The 20862-nt window shown below is 41.2% G+C and overlaps 1 protein-coding gene across 1 annotated transcript in view; it reads right to left on the bottom strand.

Annotated features, from left to right (window-relative positions):
• The window catches only part of LOC128663814 (vitelline membrane outer layer protein 1 homolog), a 52462-nt gene extending 32812 nt beyond the window's left edge, over positions 1–19650 (bottom strand). Inside the window, exons 1-2 of the mRNA XM_053718336.1 lie at positions 19338–19650; positions 18842–19157 (exon numbers count right to left, since the gene is read on the bottom strand). Coding sequence (XP_053574311.1) covers positions 18842–18860 — 19 coding nt within the window. The 5' untranslated portion in view covers positions 18861–19157; positions 19338–19650. The remainder of the gene's footprint in view (positions 1–18841; positions 19158–19337) is intronic.
• Between the last annotated feature and the right edge of the window lie 1212 nt (positions 19651–20862).

Below are 20862 nucleotides of genomic sequence, written 5' to 3'. Positions count from 1 at the left end.
CACTTCGCCCGGCTTGGATGAAGACTTCTCCCGGCTTCATTGAGGACTTCGGCCCGGTTTCTTGAAGACGTCTCCCGGTAAGGTGATCTTCAAGGGGTTAGTGTTAGGTTTTTTTAAGGGGGGATTGGGTGGGTTTTAGAGTAGGGTTGGTTGTGTGGGTGGTGGGTTTTAATGTTGGGGGGGATTTGCCCTTTTGCCCTTTTGCCTTAAAAGGGCAAAAGGCCCTTTTAAGGGCTATTTGTAATTCAGTGTAGGGTAGGGCTTTTTTATTTTGGGGGGGCTTTTTTATTTTGTTAGGGGGATTAGATTAGGTGTAATTAGTTTAAAATTCTTGTAATTTGTTTATTATTTTCTGTAATTTAGTGGGGTTTTTTTGTACTTTAGATAATTTATTTTAATTGTATTTAATTGTATTTAATTTATTTAATTATAGTGTAGTGTTAGGTGTAATTGTAAATTATTATACTTATAGGTTTTATTTTACAGGTACTTTTGTCTTTATTTTAACTAGGTAGTTATTAAATAGTTAATAACTATTTAGTAACTATTCTACCTAGTTAAAATAAATACAAACTTGCCTGTAAAAATAAACCATAAACTAGCTACAATGTAATTATTAGTTATATTGTAGCAAGCTTAGGGTTTATTGTATAGGTAATTATTTAGTTTTAAATAGGAATAATGTAGTTAATGATAGTTATTTTATTTAGATTTATTTAAATTATATTTAAGTTAGGGGGGTGTTAGGGTTAGACTTAGATTTAGGGGTTAATAACTTTAATATATTGGCGGCGACGTTGGGGGCGGTAGATTAGGGGTTAATAAATGTAGGTAGGTGTCGGCGATGTTAGGGACGGCAGATTAGGGGTTAATAATATTTAACTAATGTTTGCGAGGCGGGAGTGCGGCGGTTTAGGGGTTAATATATTTATTATAATGGCGGCGATGTCCGGTTCGGCAGATTAGGGGTTAAAATTTTTATTTTAGTGTTTGCGATGTGGGAGGGCCTCGGTTTAGGGGTTAATAGGTAGTTTATGGGTGTTAGTGTACTTTTTAGCACTTTAGTTAAGAGTTTTATGCTACGGCGTTGTAGTGTAAAACTCTTAACTACTGACTTTAACATGCGGTACTAGTCTTGACAGGAGAGGGTCTACCTCTCACTTTTTGTCAGACTCGTAATACCGGCGCTATGCAAGTCCCATTGAAAAAATAGGATACGCAATTGACGTAAGTGGATTTGCAGTATTTCTGAGTCTGGCCAAAAAATTGAGCGGTACACCTGTACCTGCAAGACTCGTAATACCTGCGGGCGTTAAAAAGCAGCGTTGGGACCAGACAACGCTGCTTTTTAAGCATAACGCACAACTCATAATCTAGCCGTATATAAGTTAGCATTGTACAATTAAATGTAATCATGAAGCTATGGTTGTTACTTTCTTACTACTAACATGTCTAAAAGCCTACATGTATCACAAAGATGTGTTATATATACAATGTATATGTATATATATATATATATATATATATATATAAATATATATAGAAACTTTCATGAAGAAAAGAGGCACTCACAGGACTTAATTAATACAAAATGTATTTTAATAGTTCATCAATTCAGTCAGTCAACATTTCGGTCCTCGCAGGGACCTTTATCAAGACTGTTTCTCAGTATGAGGGTGAATAATGTACTCAGCGGTGAGTACATTATTCACCCTCATACTGAGAAACAGTCTTGATAAAGGTCCCTGCGAGGACCAAAACGTTGACTGACTGAATTGATGAACTATTAATACATTTTGTATGTCCTGTGAGTGCCTCTTCTCTTCATGAAAGTTTCTACCTATCTACCATAGAGTGCACCCAGGCAACACAACCTACAGTGAGTGCTTGGATCTCAAAACTAGAATATATATAATATATATATATATATATATATATATATATATATATATATATATATATATATATATATACACACTGTATATACACTGTATATACACTCACCGGCCACTTTATTAGGTACACCTTGCTAGTACCAGGTTGGACCCCCTTTTGTCTTCAGAGCTGCCTTAATTCTTTGTGGCATAGATTCAACAAGGTGTTGGAAACATTCCTCAGACTTTTTGGTCCATATTAAAATGATAGCATCATGCAGTTGCTGCAGATTTGTCAGCTGCACATCCATGATGCAAATCTCCCGTTCTACCACATCCCAAAGGTGGTCTATTGGATTGAGATCTGGTGACTGTGAAGGCCATTGGTGTACATTGAACTCATTGTCATGTTCAAGAAAACAGTTTGAGATGATTTGAGCTTTGTTACATGGTGCATTATCCTGCAGGAAGTTGCCATTAGATGATGGGTAGACTGTAGTCATAAAGGGATGGACATGTTCAGCAACATAACTCAGGTAGACCATGGTGTTTTAAACAATGCTCAATTGGTAGTAAGGGGCCCAAAGTGTGCCAAGAAAAGATCCCCCCCCACACCATTACACCACCATCACCATCATGAACCGTTGATGCAAGGCAGGATGGATCCATGCTTTCATGTTGTTTAGGCCAAATTCTGACCCTATCATCTAAATGTCGCAGCTGAAATCGAGACTCATCAGACCAGGCAATGTTTTTCCAATCTTCTATGGTCCAATTTTGGTGAGCCTGTGCAAATTGTAGCCTCAGTTTCCTGTTCTTAGCTGACAGGAGTGGCACCCGGTGTGGTCTTCTACTGCTGTAGCCCATCTGCTTTAAGGTTTGGTGTGTTGTGCATTCAGAGATAGTATTCTGCATACCTTGGTTGTAACGAGTTGTTATTTGAGTTACTGTTGCCTTTCTATCATATTGAATCAGTCAGCCCATTCTCCTCTGACCGCTAAAATCAACAGGGCATTTTTGTCCACACAACTGCTGCTCACTGGATATTTTCTCTTTTTCAGATGATTCTCTGTAAACCCTAGAGATGGTTGTGCATGAAAATCCCAGTAGATCATCAGTTTTTGAAATACTCAGATCAGCCCGTCTGGCACTAACAACCATGCCATGTTCAAAGTCACTTAAATCCCCTTTCTTCCCCATTCTGATGCTCGGTTTGAACTTCAGCAAGTCGTCTTCACCATCTTTAGATGCCTAAATATATTGAGTTGCTGCCATGTTATTGGCTGATTAGCAATTTGTGTTACCAAGCAATTGAACAGGTGTACCTAATAAAGTGGCCGGTGAGTGTATATATATATATATATATATATATATATATATATATATATATATATATATACATACAGAGAGAGAGAGAGAGAGAGAGAGAGAGAGTTCCAAAAAGTATCCCAGAGCCGGCCAGAATCCCCAGGACACAGAGCAGGCATACACAGGTAGATGGTAAATACAAAGCCATTAATCCAAAAGGTAATACGAGTTAGCCTGTTACCAAACGTTTCAGCTCGCACAGGAGTGGAGGTCCAAGAAGACACTGAGGAAAGCTCCTGTGCGAGCTAAAACTTTTGTCAACAGGCCAACTCGTATTACCTTTTGAATTAAAGGCACTGAGGCCGAATTATCAAGCCGTCAACTATGCTGCATTCGACGGCACCAATACGGTCACCTAACATCGCGGCCGCAGACCTGAATACGCTCTCCATATTTATAAAAAAAGCTGTCAAAAAAATGCGCACCAAGTACGGGGAGATGAGCAGCGGACTGTTGTTAACTAACAGTCATCGATCTCGCTGCTATTTGGCTTTTTCCCAACTTTATTTATACTCTGTCACTAAACACCGCCACTATACTAAAATGTTTAACCCCTATCCCGACACTCCCAGAGCCCACCGCAACTCTAATAAAGTTATTAACCTCTATCCCACCGCTCTGGGAGCCCACCGCAACTCTAATAAAGTTATTAACCCCTATCCCGCCGCTCCCGGAGCCCACCGCAATTAAATAAATGTAATATACCCCTAAACCCCTGGCCTCCCACATCACTACCACTTACTAAACCTATTAACCCCTAAACTGCCAGCCTCCCACATCACCATAAACTAAATTAAGCTATTAACCCCTAAACCTAAAAAGCTGCTAATTTTACATTAAATATTAACTCATCCCTATCTTATAATAAATTTAAACTTACCTTTAGAATTAAAATAAACTATATTAAACTATTAATTAACCTACCCTAACTATTATACTACAATTACATTAAACTATATTAAACTATTAATTAACCTACCCTAACTATTATACTAAAATTACATTAAACTACCAATTAAATTAACTATATTACATATTTAAAAAACCTAACCCTACTCAAATTATTTAAATCTACTATTAAAAATTACTAAATTACAAAAAAATAACAACTAAGTTACAAAAATAAAAAAACACTAAGTTACAAAAAATAAAAAACACTAAGTTACAAAAAATAAAAAACACTAAGTTACAAAAAATAAAAAACCGCAGTATAAAAAATAAAAAAGAATTACACCTTATCTAAGAGCCCTATAAAAATAAAAAAGACCCCCCCCCCAAAAAAAAACCTAGCCTACACTAAACTACCAATGGCCCTTAAAAGGGCCTTTTGCAGGGCATTGCCCCAAAGAAATCAGCTCTTTTACCTGTAAATTAAAAATACAAACAACCCCCCAACAGTAAAACCCACCACCCACACAACCAACACCCCCAAATAAAATCCTACCTAAAAAACGTAAGCTCCCCATTGCCCTAAAAAGGGCATTTGTATGGGCATTGCCCTTAAAAGGGCATTCAGCTCTTTTACTGCCTAAAGTCCCTAACCTAAAATTAAAACCCACACAATAAACCCTTAAAAAAACCTAACACTAACCACCGATGATCCACTTACAGTTTTTGAAGACCAAACATCCATCCTCATCCAAGCGACAGAAGTACTCAGCGAAGCCGGCAGAAGTCTTCATCCAAGCGGGTCGAAGTCTTCATCCAGATGGCATCTTCTATCTTCATCCATCCAGCGCGGAGCGGCTCCATCTTCAAGACATCCGGAGTGGAGCATCCTGTTCTTCCGATGGTCAACGATGAATGAAGTTTCCCTTTAAGGTACATCATCCAAGATGGCATCCCTTACATTCCGATTGGCTGATAGAATTCTATCAGCCAATAGGAATTAAAGGTGAAAAAATCCTATTGGCTGTTGCAATCAGCCAATAGGATTGAGCTTTCATCCTATTGGCTGATTCAATCAGCCAATAGAATGCGAGCTCAATCCTATTGGCTGATTTTTTCACCTTTAATTCCTATTGGCTGATAGAATTCTATCAGCCAATCGGAATGTAAGGGACGCCATCTTGGATGACGTACCTTAAAGGGAAACTTCATTCGTCATTGACCATCGGAAGAAGAGGATGCTCCACGCCGGATGTCTTGAAGATGGAGTCGCTCCGTGCCGGATGGATGAAGATAGAAGATGCTGTCTGGATGAAGAATTCGGCCCGCTTGGATGAAGACTTCTGCCGACTTCGCTGATGACTTCTGCCGCTTGAGAACTGTAAGTGGATCATCGGTGGTTAGTGTTAGTTTTTTTTTAAGGGTTTATTGGGTGGGTTTTAATTTTAGGTTAGGGACTTTGGGCAGTAAAAGAGCTGAATGCCCTAGTAAGTGGTAGATTTGTGGGATTTATTTAGTGGCGGAGGGGTCCGGGGGGCGGTGGGATAGGGGTTAATACTTTTATTTAGTTGTGGTGGGGTCCGGGAGCAGTGGAATAGGGGTTAACAACTTTATTTTGTTGCGGCGATGTCGGGGCGGCAGATTAGGGGTGTTTAGACTCGGGGCTTATGTTAGGGTGTTATGTGTAAACGTAATTTGTTTTATGCCACAGAAATCAATGGGATATCTGGCAGCATCGAACATAAGCTTTCGCTGCTTTCAGACTCCCATTGATTCCTATGGCATCCGCGGCCTCCAGGGTAGCAGATTGTAAACCAGGTACGCTGGGCTGGAATAGTGGCGAGCATACTGGTTAGAAATTTGATAACTTGCAAAAGTTGGCAGATAGTGCCGAATTTGAATTTGGAACATCTGTAATGACGTAAGCATCGATCTGTGTCGGATTGAGACTGTCGGATCGTATGTTACGCCACAAATTTCAACTTTTGCCGGTCTGTAGGCTTTGATAAATGGGTCGAATCAGGCTCGCCACAATTACGCTGCGGAATTCCAGCGTATTTGCGGTTGACAGCTTGATAAATATCCCCCTTTGTATTTACCATCTACCTGTGTATGCCTGCTCTGTGTCCTTGGGATTCCGGCCGGCTCTGGGATACTTTTTGGAATTCTACATTACTTACTGGCAGTGCTCCAGGGAGCTGCTTATGTTAGTGTGTGCCATTCATACTGGACTTATTATATATATATATATATATATTTATATATATCTTTTTAGAAGTTGATGTTGTATCATCACATTCAATTCTATTACATCATAGTAACACTTCTTATGTTACATTATATGACAAGACTTTCGACGAGATTACAAGTTTTGCGTTAGGAGCTATGCGGTGCTAACAAGCAGTTTTTTCTCACCGCTCACTTACCTGCAGCACTGGTATTAAAAGTTTTTACAAACCGGCGTTAAAAGGCAAGAAGTGAGCGTAGAGCAAAATTTTGCTCCACACTACACTCCAATACTAGCGCTGCTTAAGTCAGCGGTGAGCTGTTCGTACGTCCTTGTGCACAATTTCCCCATAGACATCAATGGGGAGAGCCGGCTGAGAAAAAGTCTAACACCTGCAAAAAAGCAGCGTCATTGATTCCTATGGGGAAACACATTTTATGTTTACACCTAACATGAACCCAGAGTCTAAACACCCCTAATCTTACACTTATTAACCCCTAATCTGCCCCCAACATCGCCAACACCTACATTATTCTTATTAACCCCTAATCTGCTGCCCCAACATTGCCGACACCTACATTATATTTATTAACCCCTACTCTCCCTCCCCCAATGTCGCTGCAACCTACCTACATTTGTTAACCCCTAATCTGCCGCCCCCAACGTCGCCGCCACTATATTAAATGTATTAACCCCTAAATCTAAGTCTAACCCTAACCCTAACACCCCCTAACTTAAATATAATTTAAATAAATCTAAATAAAATTACTATAATTAACTAAATTAGTCCTATTTAAAACTAAATACTTACCTATAAAATAAACCCTAAGTTAGATAATAGTTACATTGTATCTAGCCTAGGGTTTATTTTTATTTTACAGGAAAGTTTGTATTTATTTTAACTAGGTAGAATAGTTACTAAATAGTTATTAACTATTTAATAACTACCTAGCTAAAATAAAGACAAATTTACCTGTAAAATAAAACCTAACCTAAGTTACAATAACACCTAACACTACACTACAATTAAATAAATTACCTACATTAAATACAATTAAATAAATTAAATTAAATTAGCTAAATCACAAAAACAAACAAACACTAAATTACAGAAAATAAAAAACAAATTACAGATATTTAAACTAATTACACCTAATCTAATAGCCCTATCAAAATAAAAAAGCCCCCCAAAATAAAAAAAAAACCTAGCCTAAACTAAACTATCAATAGCGCTTAAAAGGGCCTTTTGCTGGGCATTTCCTCAAAGAAATCAGCTCTTTTACCTGTAAAAAAAAAATACAAACAACCCCCCCAACAGAAAAACCCACCACCCACACAACCAACCCCTCAAATAAAATACTTACTAAAAAAACCTAAGCTCCCCATTGCCCTGAAAAGGGCATTTGGATGGGCATTGCCCTTAAAAGGGCATTTAGCTCTTTTGCAGGCCTAAAGCCCTAACCTAAAAAATAAACCCACCCAATACACCTTTAAAAAAATCCTAACACTAACCCCTGGAGATTCACTTACCTTGAGAAGTCTTTATCCAATCGGCAAGATGTCCTCAACGAAGCCGGCAGAAGTGGTCCTCCAGACGGGCAGAAGTCTTCATCCAGATGGCATCTTCTATCTTCATCCTTCCGGCGCGGAGCGGGTCCATCTTCAAGACATCCGACACGGACCATCCTCTTCAAACGACGGCTTCTTCGTAATGAATATCTCTTTAAGTGACGTCATCCAAGATGGTGTCCCTTAAATTCCAATTGGCTTATAGAATTCTATCAGCTAATCGAAATTGAGGTAGAAAAAATCCTATTGGCTGATCCAATCAGCCAATAGGATTGAACTTCAATCCTATTGGCTGATTCAATCAGCCAATAGGATTGAGCTTGCATTCTATTGGCTGATTGGAACAGCCAATAGAATGCCAGCTCAATCCTATTGGCTGATTGTATCAGCCAATAAAAAAAATTCTACCTTATTTGCAATAGACTGATAGAGTTCTATCAGCCAATCGGAATCTAAGGGACGCCATCTTGGATGACGTCACTTAAAGAGATATTCATTACGAAGAAGCCGTAGTTTGAAGAGGATGCTCCGCGTCGGATGTCTTGAAGATGGACCCGCTCCGCGCCGGAAGGATGAAAATAGAAGATGCCATATGGATGAAGACTTCTGCCCCTCTGGAGGACCACTTCTGCTCGTCTGGAGGACCACTTCTGCTGGCTTCATTGAGGACATCTTGCCGCTTGGATGAAGACTTCTCCCGGGAAAGTGATTCTTCGGGGGTTAGTGTTAGGATTTTTTAAGGATGTATTGGGTGAGTTTATTTTTTAGGTTAGGGCTTTGGGCCTGCAAAAGAGCTAAATGCCCTTTTAAGGGCAATGCCCATCCAAATGCAATTTTCAGGGCAATGGGGAGCTTAGGTTTTTTTAGTTAGTATTTTATTTGGGGGGTTGGTTGTGTGGGTGGTGGGTTTTACTGTTGGGGGGGTTGGTTGTATTTTTTTTTACAGGAAAAAGAGCTGATTTATTTGGAGCAATGCCCCGCAAAAGGCCCTTTTAAGGGCTATTGGTAGTTTATTGTAGGCTAGGGTTTTTTTTTACTTTGGGTGGGCTTTTTTATTTTGAGAGGGCTGTTAGATTAGGTGAAATTAGTTTAAAGATCTGTAATTTGTTTTTTATTTTCTGTAATTTAGTGTTTTTTTTTTTTTAATTTAGCTAATTTATTTTAATGTATTTAATTGTATTTAATGTAGGGAATGTATTTAATTGTAGTGTAGTGTTAGGTGTTAGTGTAACATAGGTTAGGTTTTATTTTACAGGTAAATTTGTATTTATTTTAGCTAGGTAGTTAGTAAATAGTTAATAACTATTTAATAACTATTCTACCTAGTTAAAATAAATACAAACTTGCCGGTAAAATAAAAATAAACCCTAAGATAGCTACAATGTAACTATTAGTTATATTGTAGCTAGCTTAGGGTTTATTTTATAGGTAAGTATTTCGTTTTAAATAGGAATAATGTAGTTAATAATAGTAATTTTATTTAGATTTATTTAAATTATATTTCAATTAGGGGGTGTTAGGGTTAGGGTTAGATTTAGGTTTAGGGGTTAATACATTTAAAGGGGCAGTCTAGGCCAAAATAAACTTTCATGATTCAGATAGAGCATGTAATTTTAAACAATTTTCCAATTTACTTTTATCACCAATTTTGCTTTGTTCTCTTGGTATTCTTAGTTGAAAGCTTAACCTAGGAGGTTCATATGCTAATTTCTTAGACCTTAAAGCCCACCTCTTTCAGATTGCATTTTAACAGTTTTTCACCACTAGAGGGTGTTAGTTCACATATTTCATATAGATAACACTGTGCTCGTGCACGTGAAGTAATCTGGGAGCAGGCACTGATTGGCTAGACTGCAAGTCTGTCAAAAGAACTGAAAAAGGGGCAGTTTGCAGAGGCTTAGATACAAGATAATCACAGAGGTTAAAAGTATATTAATATAACTGTGAGGGTTATGCAAAACTGGGGAATGGGTAATAAAGGGATTATCTATCTTTTAAAACAATAAAAATTCTGGTGTAGACTGTCCCTTTAATATAGTTGCGACAACGTTGTGGGCGGAAGATTGGGGGTTAATATATATAATGTAGGTAGCGGTGATGTTAGGGGTGGCAGATTAGGGGTTAATAATATTTAACTAGTGTTTGCAAGGCAGGAGTTTAGGGGTTATGTTTATTATAGTGGCGGCGATGTCCGGAGCGGCAGATTAGGGGTTAAAAATTTTATTATAGTGTTTGCGATGCGGGAGGGCCTTGGTTTAGGGGTTAATAGGTAGTTTATGGGTGTTAGGTTACTTTTTAGCACTTTAGTTATGAATTTTATGCTACAGCGTTGTACCATAAAACTCTTAACTACTGACTTTAAAATGCGTTAGGAATCTTGACGGGATAGGGTGTACCGCTCACTTTTTGGCCTCCCAGGACAGACTCGTGATACCAGCGCTATGGAAGTCCCATAGAAAAAAGGGTTTACAAAGTTTACGTAAGTCGGTTTGCTGTAAGGCCAAAAAAGTGTGCGGGACCCCTAAACCTGCAAGACTCGTAATAGCAGCGGTAGTGAAAAAGCAGTGTTAGGACCTGTTAACGCTGCTTTTTCAGCTCACCGCAAAACTCGTAATCTACCCGTTTATAATTAATAGAATTGCATATACAATCATTGTAAACTATATTTAAATTATAGATGAGCATTATATTAATGCAAGTTACATAGTGAAAGTATAAATAAGCCTCATTTAAGGTACAATGGAACATGGTTGTTTAACACAGTGATTTTTAACCTTTTTTTTGCCGTGGCACACTTTTTTACATTAAAAAATCCTGTGGCACACCACCATCCCAAAATTTTTAAAAAATCACACATTGTAACCTAATACAGCATATATATACACATACACACAAACACACACATACTGTATGTATTGTGCTGTTATGCCATGCCTCCTACAAACTACCCCTGCACTGGGAGTAAAAAACAAGAAAAGTTTAAAAAAATATGTCACACTGTTGTCAGTCTGCCGTGGCACACCTGAGGATCTCTCACGGCACACTAGTGTGCCACGGCACACTGGTTGAAAAACACTGGTTTAACAAAACAATAGATTATATGACTACACTGCACATGGTATAATTGTTCATGTAACTTTATATTAGGTATGGTGGAATATTGCTTCTTGTGCTCACTTTTAAATAAGGAAATGTTAATTTTTTACCTTGTATAAGATTTTTTTTCAATAATCACATATACTATCAAATGAATGCATTGCATATTGTAAGAAGAGACAATTGTTAGTTTCACTTATCATTACCATAAATCGTCATCACTTGATACACATATTCAATGATTAAATCAGCATTGCATTTCTTTACGTATACATATATATTTAATTAAACAAATAGTATTAATGATCCAAATATATCATTGCATTACACTAAGTGCAGAAAATACACATAAAGCAATACATTTTTTTAAATGTCTGCATATTAATTAATTGATCAATCAATTATTATGTGTTATTCAATGTTTTATTTTACAGAAATTAGGTATTATGATGAAGTCCTCATGTCTTAAAATAAATATTCCTGTTCCAAGGCTAAGTCTTGTATTACTAGATCTAGAATCAATTGTATATGACCATATACTGTACTTTTTATCTCCACAAACTAACTTAGTTTGACTACAAAAGATGCTAGCAATGCTGCTGTCATGCTCGGCAGAGCAGGTTCAGGGGTTTTAAGTTCATGTGTGGAGGTGTCAGACTTAAGGTTATCTTGTGCACTAAAAGGAGCCAGTGAGATCGACTTTTTAATGGAAATACCCCTTTTAGGCATAGCTGAAGAAACAGACAGTCATAAGTTTATTGTACAGGACACTGAAGACTCAGATACTGGAAGCAGGATAGGTGAACAGGTGAGCCTGTTCCAGATCTGGATTTGGAGGAAATGCCTATGATAGGGCCAGGAACTGGAATACCCACTCTAAGGCTGAGACTGAAGTGACCATTTGAGGTTAAAGACAGGAATGCACACTTGAGGCAGCAGACAGGAATGCCCACTTGAGGCAGAAGACTGGAATGCCCACTTGAGGCAGAAGACTGAAATGCTCACTTGAGGTAGAATACTGGAATGCCAACTTGAGGCAGAAGTCTTGAATGTCCACTTAAGGCCAAATACTGGAATGCCCACTTGAGGCCGAAGATAGGAGCAGGGTAAAGATGCTTGGCAGGTCCCACTGCAGGGCCTGAGCTCAGGAGTTGGACACAAGAACTTGACAGAGATAATGGCACTTGGCAGATATCCTTTTTAGAGTTTGGGTGCAGTAACAGGGACTGGCACTTGGCAGATACCCTTTGTGGAGCTGGTACAGGTACTGGATACAGGAACTTGGCAGAGACCCTCTGCAGAGCTTGGACACAGTAGCTGGAGACAGGTACATGACAGAAAGCCTCTGCAGAGCTTGGCACAGGTAATGGATACTGGAACTTGGCAGAGACCATTGCCAGAGTTTGGATGCAGAAGCGGGTGACTGGTACTTGGCAGATATCCTTTGCAGTGCTTGGTTACATGCACTGGATACAGGAATTTGGCAAGCACCCACTGTAGGGCTAGGCACTGAAACAGGATATCAGAGCTTGACAGGCATTCTCTACAGGACTAGGTTACAGAAACAGGATGCCAGAAAAGCTGGATGATGCCACAGGGAGCAAGAGACAGGCTAGTACGGAGAGAATAGCCAGGAGTCAAGTCGAGGGTCAGATAGTGGAGAGCAGTCAGAATAGTGACCAAATCCAGGGAGAATCCCATAGAATATTCAGGATATAAGGCCAAGTTTAGAAAACAGGGAAGCAGTCTACTCTTACATCAAATTTAAGGGAGATCCAAAGGGTAGTCAGGAGGCAAGCAGAATTCAGGAACCAGAGGAAAAAATCAAACAGGAAACCAGACAAGGTCAGAGGCACTGACAGACTGGTAGAACCACAATGTCAGGGCAGGGAGTGGTCAGTGAGGCTGTCTTTTATAGCAGTGCTGGCAAGGTAACTGCCAGCAGCTTGCAGGCAGGTGGAGCTAAAGAGCACAACCAGTGCAGGCAACAGGTCTCCTGAAGCATCAGCACAAGCTATACCTCTGGTGGTGCAGAAACAGGGCTACAGGAATCCCAGGTTAAATCCAAGGCATATGTGACATTACACATTCCATTGCACAGGCATATTTTGTGACAAATGTGTTACAGCGCTAGTCGTGGTGCTTAGATATTTTAAACATTCAAATTAAAGATATATTTTCTTAATTTTTTTATTAATAATAATACATTAGTTAAATCATGCTTTATCCAATTAGATATTCTATTAAGTAACTTATATTTAAGCATTTTTTTTTGTTTGTTTGTTTGTTTTTTTTGGTGTTTTTTTTATGCTCTATGTGTTATCTATGTATATGTAATGTGTATATAATGTTGATGATGCCTGAAGCCTGCCATCCACACAAATGAAATTTATCTCATTTACAATTTATTATGTGACATTCCTTTAACTGTTTATAACTGTCTTCCATAAAGGTATCAGAGACACCAGTGACAATATCAAGAAGCTTGACACAAATAACTTTTTAATACCTAAGCGGAAGCAAAATAAAAACCACATGAGCTGCTATACAATCAATTTACATTGCTTCAAAACAACTTCTCTTTTTTATATTTTGACATTAAGAATGTTTGCACACCTTTGGTGCCAACGTTAGAAGCATATGCAGCCAGCGATTGCTTCATACTTTATGTGAGTCACAGGCAAGTGGATGCACAATTTGGCCAAGTGCTTTTTTACCACAATATTTATTTCAATTTAAAGGGACCTGAAGCCGAAATTACTTTTTTTACATGAATTAGGCCGCGATATTCAAAGCATCGACAGACCACTGAGAAACTACTTTTCTGACCTCGTTGGCCTTCAAATAATGCCTGTGTAAGCTAACTGTAACTATACCTACACTACCTGCCTCACACTGGAAAGTCTAGCCATGGAAAATGTGGCGAGACAAACATGGCTGAAACTTGTAACTTGTACTTGATTGGAATATATTGCACTACTGGTAACCCAATTAAAATGCAGGTTACTCCCCTGGAATGCCAAGCTAACTCCCACAGAACGCCTACATCTACATCATGTCTTCACTATACCTGACTAATAAAGACACAAAACCTTCCCTATTATAACTCTAGGAGCTATGTTGATACACATATATATAGGGCCAGATATAAGGGGGGCACTAAATATTGCTTTCATGCGCTGGTATTACAAGTTGTCAGCAATGCAAATGTGCTGGGAAGCATTATGCTCACAAGAGTGCGTTTCCATAGTCTCCTATGGGAGCCTCATTCTAATGCCGTCAGGGACGACATCAAAACCTAATTGCAGCGAAGGGGGTAAGTAGCGCAGTGATGGTAGCAAATTTAAATATATATGTATATGATTATATACATATAGATTTATGTGTTAATATGTGTATATACACATATAAACACATAAATATATATGTACAGTATATAAGCATATACATATATATTTACAGAGAACACACAGTTCCCATAGAACGCAATGTAAAGGCACTCCCTACTCAAAATATTGTTTAGTGCATTTATTTTATTAAAAAATAAAGATGTTGGCGCTATCTTTATTTTTTAATAAAATACACTATACTGTATTTTGGGGACATTTGAGGCACATTTATAAAATGAACCAGAGATCTGACCTCTAGTTAATTTTATAAGCGCTAATTGCTACTGCAAACTTGCGGTAGCAATAACCAGTCACTTGTAATGGTTGATTACATTTGTAGTGTTCCACTTGTAATCTAGCCCACAATGTTTAAATTATATGCATTTTACTGTATAATGTATATTAATATACATATTGTATTGAGTTTAAACATGTTTTTTTTTAACATGGAAATAAAAAACACAAATTAATATGCATGACCCCATACTTAGGCACTATGTTCCCATACCCACAAAATCAAACACACTGTAACTTGGGGTTATAAAGGCCGCAGCCATAGGAAGTTTAATAACTCTTAAAACTCTTTCAAGTAAACATATTGCTAACCTCTCCTCCTGAACCCACAGGTGGTACCCACATTGCTTCCGCAACTTCTCAAACAGCAAGCACACCGCCACAGGCACAGCCACTGGCCAAACCCTGCCAATCACCCAAAGCCTTTAAAACCTCTTCTTTCAGGTTAAAATTAAATAACTGCAACCCTACTTCATTCAGGTGCACTCCATCTTTCAAAAAACATCATCTACCTGATTCCCTCAAATTCCACATGTCGAATAGAAACCCCCCTCTCAAAACTACTTAAGACCCTGTTAATTTTCCTCCTAGAAGTGTCCAACATCTTACTATCCCATGCCGCCCTTCAGAAAACCCTAGGTTCCAAACAACCCATAGCTGAGAAAATAGCGCCCACAATCTCCCCAAATCCTCCTTTATCCTGGACACCAGATTTCTCTGTGCAGTATAACCCAAATCATTGCCTCCCGCATGATGCACTAAAATACATGGAAGGAGGAACAGCCTGGAATATTTAACAACCTTCAAAGGGACCTGATCTCATTTCAAGCCCCTAACACCAAGCCATCGCAGAACCACCTCCTCGGTAGGCAAACACCCATCATCTCTTACAGCTGCAGCACATCGGGCTCAATAGATGTATGAGTGCCGATAACCCAACAGTCCACGGAACCTACAAAACAACAATATAAAGAACTATAAAACTAAATTCTGACAAACATAAGACTTAAAGCTCCCTGACGACCACCTCCCAATTCCCTGTATCCTCTCATCACTCATCCCCAGCATCCTCGCCTCAGTAGCTGCCCTAATGCAAAAGGAATGTGAGCCAAATTAAAACGCTGGCAGCCCAACCATCGCTAAAGCCTTCCGAAACACAGAAATAAATTGGAATTTCTACAATGACAAACCGTCAGAATGATTTAATAATGGCCCACCAACAACTGGCCTCAACTGCAAAAATTTTTAGACTGCCCTGACCGGGCAGCAGGACCCCCCAATAACCTTCAAATGGATTAAATGACCCCTCCCTGACTGATCTGTCTAGGACCTCTGGAGCCAGATGACAAGCTGTTACTCCTCCATCACAACATCTCCCACCGGAATACCACTTTTATCCTGTTTATTAAGCGCCACAATCTCTGATATGCGGAAAGCCGCAAAAAAAGACCAAAACAAAGGCAGCGCAAAATAAAAACACCTCATGCTCATTCAAGCACCCTGTGGGCAACACCCCCACCACCTTCTGCAGTATAGTGAATATCACAGGCCGCCTTCCATCCGTTCTAGATCGGCCTTTCCACAAGCCACGCCCTGCCATTCTGACCACAAAAGATTTGGTAATATCCCACAAACTCAAAAGCTGACACAAAAAAAGCCAGGGCTGCTAACCATCTCTGCACCATTGCCTTAGACCCCTGAAACCTACTCTAAACCGCAATCCAGCCTACTAATGCCTGAAACCAATCACCATTCAAAAAGGAGTAACCCCCCTCTTGCAAGACCCGTTGCCAATCCCCCCATACCTGGATGTACACCTTCCACATACTCTCGGCTAATGCCGCCCTTACCACACTCAGCAATGTGGGAAAGCCTCCTTCCACAGACCCGCTGGACATTAATCCCCTTCCACTGATGCTTCTGGTGCCAAGGCCCAGAAACACTCCCACTGGAAATGTGAAAGAGCATCGGCAATGTCATTAGATGCACCAGGGACATGAACTGCCCTAAACCACACGTTCAATCTCAGGCATTCCAACACAAACAAACAGAGCAAAAACACCACCGGGGGGAGGAGGCCAAAAAGTTTTTGATTGCCAAAACCACCCCCATATTGTCTGAATGGAAAGTAACCTACCTGTCCCTCAACATCAATGCCCACAATTCCAATGATACCAACAAAGGAAACAACTCTAATAACACAAGGTTTTTGGTCAATTCCCCCGCCACCCAATCAGCCGGCTAGGTGTCAGCATACCAATTTCCATCCAAATAAGCTCTGAACCCATGAGCCCCCGAAGCATCAATGAACAAGTTCAACTCAGCACCCAAACCAACCCTCTGAATCATGGACTTACCGTTGTACTCCTGAAGAAACAAGAGCCAAACCCTTAAATCTTCCCGAATTTGACTGGTCCGGTAAGCTACACTCCATTATCACAGAGTGAATCAGTATCCCTAAAATAACTCAACAAAGTCCCCTGACCCTCAGACTTGTCACCAACAATCGGAATCCCGAATTCGCCCACAATCTGCAAAAATGATGACATCAACTTCGAACAAACATCGGACTGAGAGGGGCCGACAAACAAAAATCGTCCAAATAATGGACCATCGATCTTAGACCCGACAACCACTTCACAATCCACTCCACAAAGCAACTAAACTTTTCAAAGTGGTAGCAGGAGATTAAGCATCCCATCAGGAGGCAGAGGTCCACAAAGTACTCTCCTTCAAAAGAACAACCCAACAAGTGATGGTATTTTGGATGCACTGGTAAAAGTTGGAAGGCAGCCTCAACATCCACCTTCGCCAACAGTGCCCCTGTCCCAGCTGCTCTAACCAGAGCCACCACTGTATCAAAGGAGGCAAAGGAAACTGCAGACAATCTTGGGTCAATACCATCATTAACGGAAGATCTCTTCGGATATGACAAGTGTTGGATCATCTGAAATTGCCCCAGGACTTTTTTTAGCACTACCCCAAGTGGTGAAATCAGCAGGCTGGCCATAGGCAACCTAGCGAAGGGCCCTACCATGCAGCCTAAAGCCACCTCCTTTGCCAATTTTTCCCAAACAACCTTGGGATGATCTCTGGCCGATTTAAAATTACCCGAAAGTCGAGAACCTTCCCCTGTCTGAAAGGGGATCCAAAACCCCAAGCTGAAACCCAGGAGCAACAACTCAGCATCACCCACCTTGCTCCTCACCTTAGCGTACTGTCTTAACCAAGGCACCATCCTTTTTATACTCACTGGCATCTTTGCCCAAAACAGCCACTTCTCCTGGTCTTCCCCCCGTTCTACCTCTTTTAAAGCACTTTGTGAATGAATGCAAACCTCCACAGCCCAAGCATTCATGTTTAGACTTACAGGAGACACCGAGCGGCATTGGCTCTCATTAAACTGAAAGCACAACCCCTTGCAGGCAGAGACAGCAGTACTGGCACCTGTGCCACCACTGGCAGGGGCCCCCTAACTCGAAAGGACTGACCCGACTGCAAAGGGGTCATATTCTCCAACCAGATGCCCATATACCTGTCCTCCCAACGCATTTCGGGCCGCACAGCGAGTCGTGGACAAAACTGTTCTTCATACCGCCACCATACCAGCCTCCCGTAAGTACGGTATGATGAGGAGATCTCATCGTAATAACAAAATAAGGACAACCACTACAAAAAGGCTGAGACAAATTGATCAAAGTCTTCGGCAATTTTCTAGAGCGTTTTTTTCCTCTCCTCCTCTTCCTTATTCCCGGAGTCACCCATTTTCTCCTTGACATCTGCCGCCAAATGGAGCCCCAAAGGGCCGATGGAGCACAAGTAGGGGTAATGAAATGCCTCCTCTGTAACTTTCAGCCCCCCGGCTGTGCCGGATGCACCCGGAGTGGAAGCTCCGCTCGCTGCACCGCCCGCCACTTCTGTCGTTCCCTGCTCACAAACAACCCTAGGCTGCGACACTACATCGCCCGCAGCCATTTGGCCCCAGTCACCTGCTGCACCCTGAATCCCCGCCCCCGGGGATCATGAACTTCTATCAAAACTGGCAATGAGCTCTTTCAGACCTTGCAACAACACACTCTGATTCCCTGGTTTCCTGCTCGTACCCGCAGGCACCCCCACCCCACAAGGCACCTCACCTGCTCTGCTAGGCGCCATCACTGGTCCAGAAGTGTGACCTGCGCTCCCCTCAGAAACAGGATCCACTGGCCTAGCCACAGTTCTATGCTCTTCTCTCTCAGCAGATCGCTTCCTGTGCAAAGACAACCTCCTCCTGCTGTCCCCATGCCGCCTCCGTTCCCTGCTCCTGCTGCGAGGTGGCCTGTCTGAGCGAGCCCAAGTAGGCGATAATCAAGAAACTGCCTCCCTTCTCCTGGGTAGTGGGGAGCGAGATCTGCATCGCCGTGCTCTGGTGCCAGCAGCCCTTGGCCCCCTTTCCAGAAGACCCCTATTCTCCTGTAAAGACACATAAGATCCCATGACAATCTGTCTCCCACAAAATGCCCCACTCCCACATGGCTCACTACACACAGCAGCCGTAACCCCTTCAGACCTCCTACTCTGCTGCCCTCTATGTTTTTGCAATTGCGGGGACAAACAATTTAAAAGCTGCGCCAAAGCGTCAAACTCTCCCACCTGGCCAGCTGCAGTAGCTCCTGTTGATGTGCCTTCACCCAGGTCCTCCTCCTCAAAATCACTGAAAATGCCCCCCAAGATTATGGAGTCGCCGTCATGCTCCCATCATGATCCAGACCTTTTTCAGCCTCAGCATGAACGCCCACACCAACTACTGGTTCCTCCTCTAAAAAATAGAACATCATGATGAACCCCTCAACACTAACTAAAAACCCCACGCCCTCCCAACCACATTCCCACTGTGGCCCTTGCAGTCCCGAACCCCCCCACCCCACCCCTTGCACAATACCTCTTGGGCCCACTTTTAAATTCAACAGGGATCCTTATTTCTATGCATGCCCATACCACATTCCCTGCAAACACAACAGCTGTGTAAATCCGGCACCCCGTAAAACCCTAACTGACCCAGGCACCCCCCCCCCCCGCAAAGACCCTGAATTCAAGCCCCTAAGGTCAGCAGCAGCTGCTGTGTATAAGAAAAGGCCACCAACAGGGAAACAGGACAGTGCTGAGCAACAGAAAATAACCAGGAAGCATAAGAGGATTGACCTGGGGCCCAAACCCCCCGGAGGAAAACAGGCGCTTATGGGGGGGAGTCAGCATACCCCACACAGTTAACTGGGGGGCACAGGAAAACCTGGGATCCAACACACAAAAATGCACAACAAACATGAGGGATTGGGGAGGATGGGGAAGCTATAAGGGAGAGGAGAAGCCAGGGCAATCTTTAATATTGACTGGACCCTGGGCAAACATTTTCTTGAGCCCCCCCCCCCCATGCAATTTCGCTCTCCACCCCAACATCCCAAAAAACAGCTAAATCAATTTACTTTATTAAACTTTTTTAATTATTAGTAGCTAATAATTTTAAAAAAATAAAAATAAATTGCAATATGTGAAACTGGACCTAAGCAGTACTAATAAGTAAATAAATATATAAATTCCTCCACTGTGGATTAATTTAATATGCTTTTGAATGTGATTCTGGTGTGAGGTTAGGTGGTTAAAGAGATTTAGGTCAGCCAATAGCAGCAAAGCAAGGTAAAGACAGAGGAGGAAGCATGGAGGTGCAGACAAATATAAGTTTACTGACTGGAATACAGAACTACTATGGGAAGCTGTAAAATCTGAGACAGCATGATACTATACATCAGCCACAGCAGCACATGTCACTTCTTTGCTAGGAACAAGTTCCCTCTCACCCTGCACTAGACAATGCTGCATGGGGGAGGGGCGTGTGTGCACTCACTTATTCTTCCCACTGACACCTTTCTACAAAGCACTGTTCCGCTAAAAAACTTCAGTTAGTTGATCTTAGGGCCACAGCAGAAAGAGCAGGGCTAAGGGGACCAGCAGACTGGATGCTATCTGCCAAGGCTGCATGGATACAGTGTGAGACGAGTCACACAGCCTCAAGACTGAAGAGAGCAATGTGTGCAGCTGCACAGATGCCCAAATCCTCACATGCCTGTCGCTCCAGCTTTCTGCTGCATGCGCCTACAGTCATCCCTACCCAGAAACAATC

Source organism: Bombina bombina, chromosome 6, assembly GCF_027579735.1.
Source record: "Bombina bombina isolate aBomBom1 chromosome 6, aBomBom1.pri, whole genome shotgun sequence".
Lineage (NCBI taxonomy): Eukaryota > Metazoa > Chordata > Amphibia > Anura > Bombinatoridae > Bombina > Bombina bombina.
This window is presented reverse-complemented; position numbering and strand designations above follow the sequence as displayed.